At 36.8% G+C, this 978-nt stretch overlaps 1 protein-coding gene across 1 annotated transcript in view; it reads left to right on the plus strand.

The window, feature by feature from the left end:
- Nucleotides 1-978, plus strand: part of Bbs9 (Bardet-Biedl syndrome 9) — a 384,815-nt gene that overhangs the window by 162,950 nt on the left and 220,887 nt on the right. The window contains exon 12 of the mRNA XM_026778926.1: nt 592-606. Within this exon, the coding sequence (XP_026634727.1) occupies nt 592-606 (15 nt within the window). The remainder of the gene's footprint in view (nt 1-591; nt 607-978) is intronic.

Here is a 978-nt window from a genome sequence, read left to right on the forward strand (position 1 = left end):
CTCCACCCACCTATGTTCTAAGCTATGAGCCCAAGCAGTTTGTTTATTACTTAACCAATGAAATCAACAGATTGATATATGACACTCTCACATCAATGGATGGAATTTAGAATATTATAAATGGGTAAAGCAGAGGTCTAGACATGATTTGGTTCATAAATTAACACTGAAAGTATGTTCAATAAGAACAAAAAGACTGGCCTCAGAGCCTGAATGAGCATGACTCCAGAGTGGTGTCTACAGCTATCATGAGAAGAAAGAACTGGAAATATTAGCATTATGTCTTCACATCTAACGTAATATTCCTCATGTCACTTCGATATTTTTTTTTTAAACCATGTTTATACTGGAGTGATATTCTCATGGACTTTTGAGACTGGATGTGCAAACACATTGTTGAATTTCATTTACTTAGGGTTTGCTCTTCAAATAAGGGTTTTGTTTTCTCAGGGGTGTATGTACTATTCTTGTGAGTTTAAATTATGTTTTAAACAGATGTGTTTCAGATTCGTATTGTAGCTTTACCATGCACGGATAATTAGTTTTCATTCTCTCTCTCCCGCTGTCTTTTGCATTGCTTCTGATGGATAGATCGAAATCCCGATGGTAAGTTAAAAGATAAACCGGAAAATGAATTTTCAGACTAAAATTTGTTGTTAAACTCAATGGTCATTACACCATGAATCAACCCTTTATGTTAGCTTATGCTGTAACAGACTTCTTTAGGGTGACGTAATGTTTTAATCTTGCTATGAAGGGGAGTGTGCCTGTTTCAAGAAAGTTATTCTTATAAATGAGGTGAAGCTAAGAACAGAATGACTTTATAAAGATTTGTTTTGTTTTTAGTTGCATGTGTGTGTATGTATGTCAGGTTGGTGGGTGTGTGCATGTGTGAGCACAGGCACTCTTGAGTCTGGAGAGGGCTGCATCCTTTGCAGCTGGAGTTATGGTTGGATGTGAGCACAGGTACCCTTGAGT

Source organism: Microtus ochrogaster, chromosome 5, assembly GCF_000317375.1.
Source record: "Microtus ochrogaster isolate Prairie Vole_2 chromosome 5, MicOch1.0, whole genome shotgun sequence".
In the NCBI taxonomy this organism is placed as follows: Eukaryota; Metazoa; Chordata; class Mammalia; order Rodentia; family Cricetidae; genus Microtus; species Microtus ochrogaster.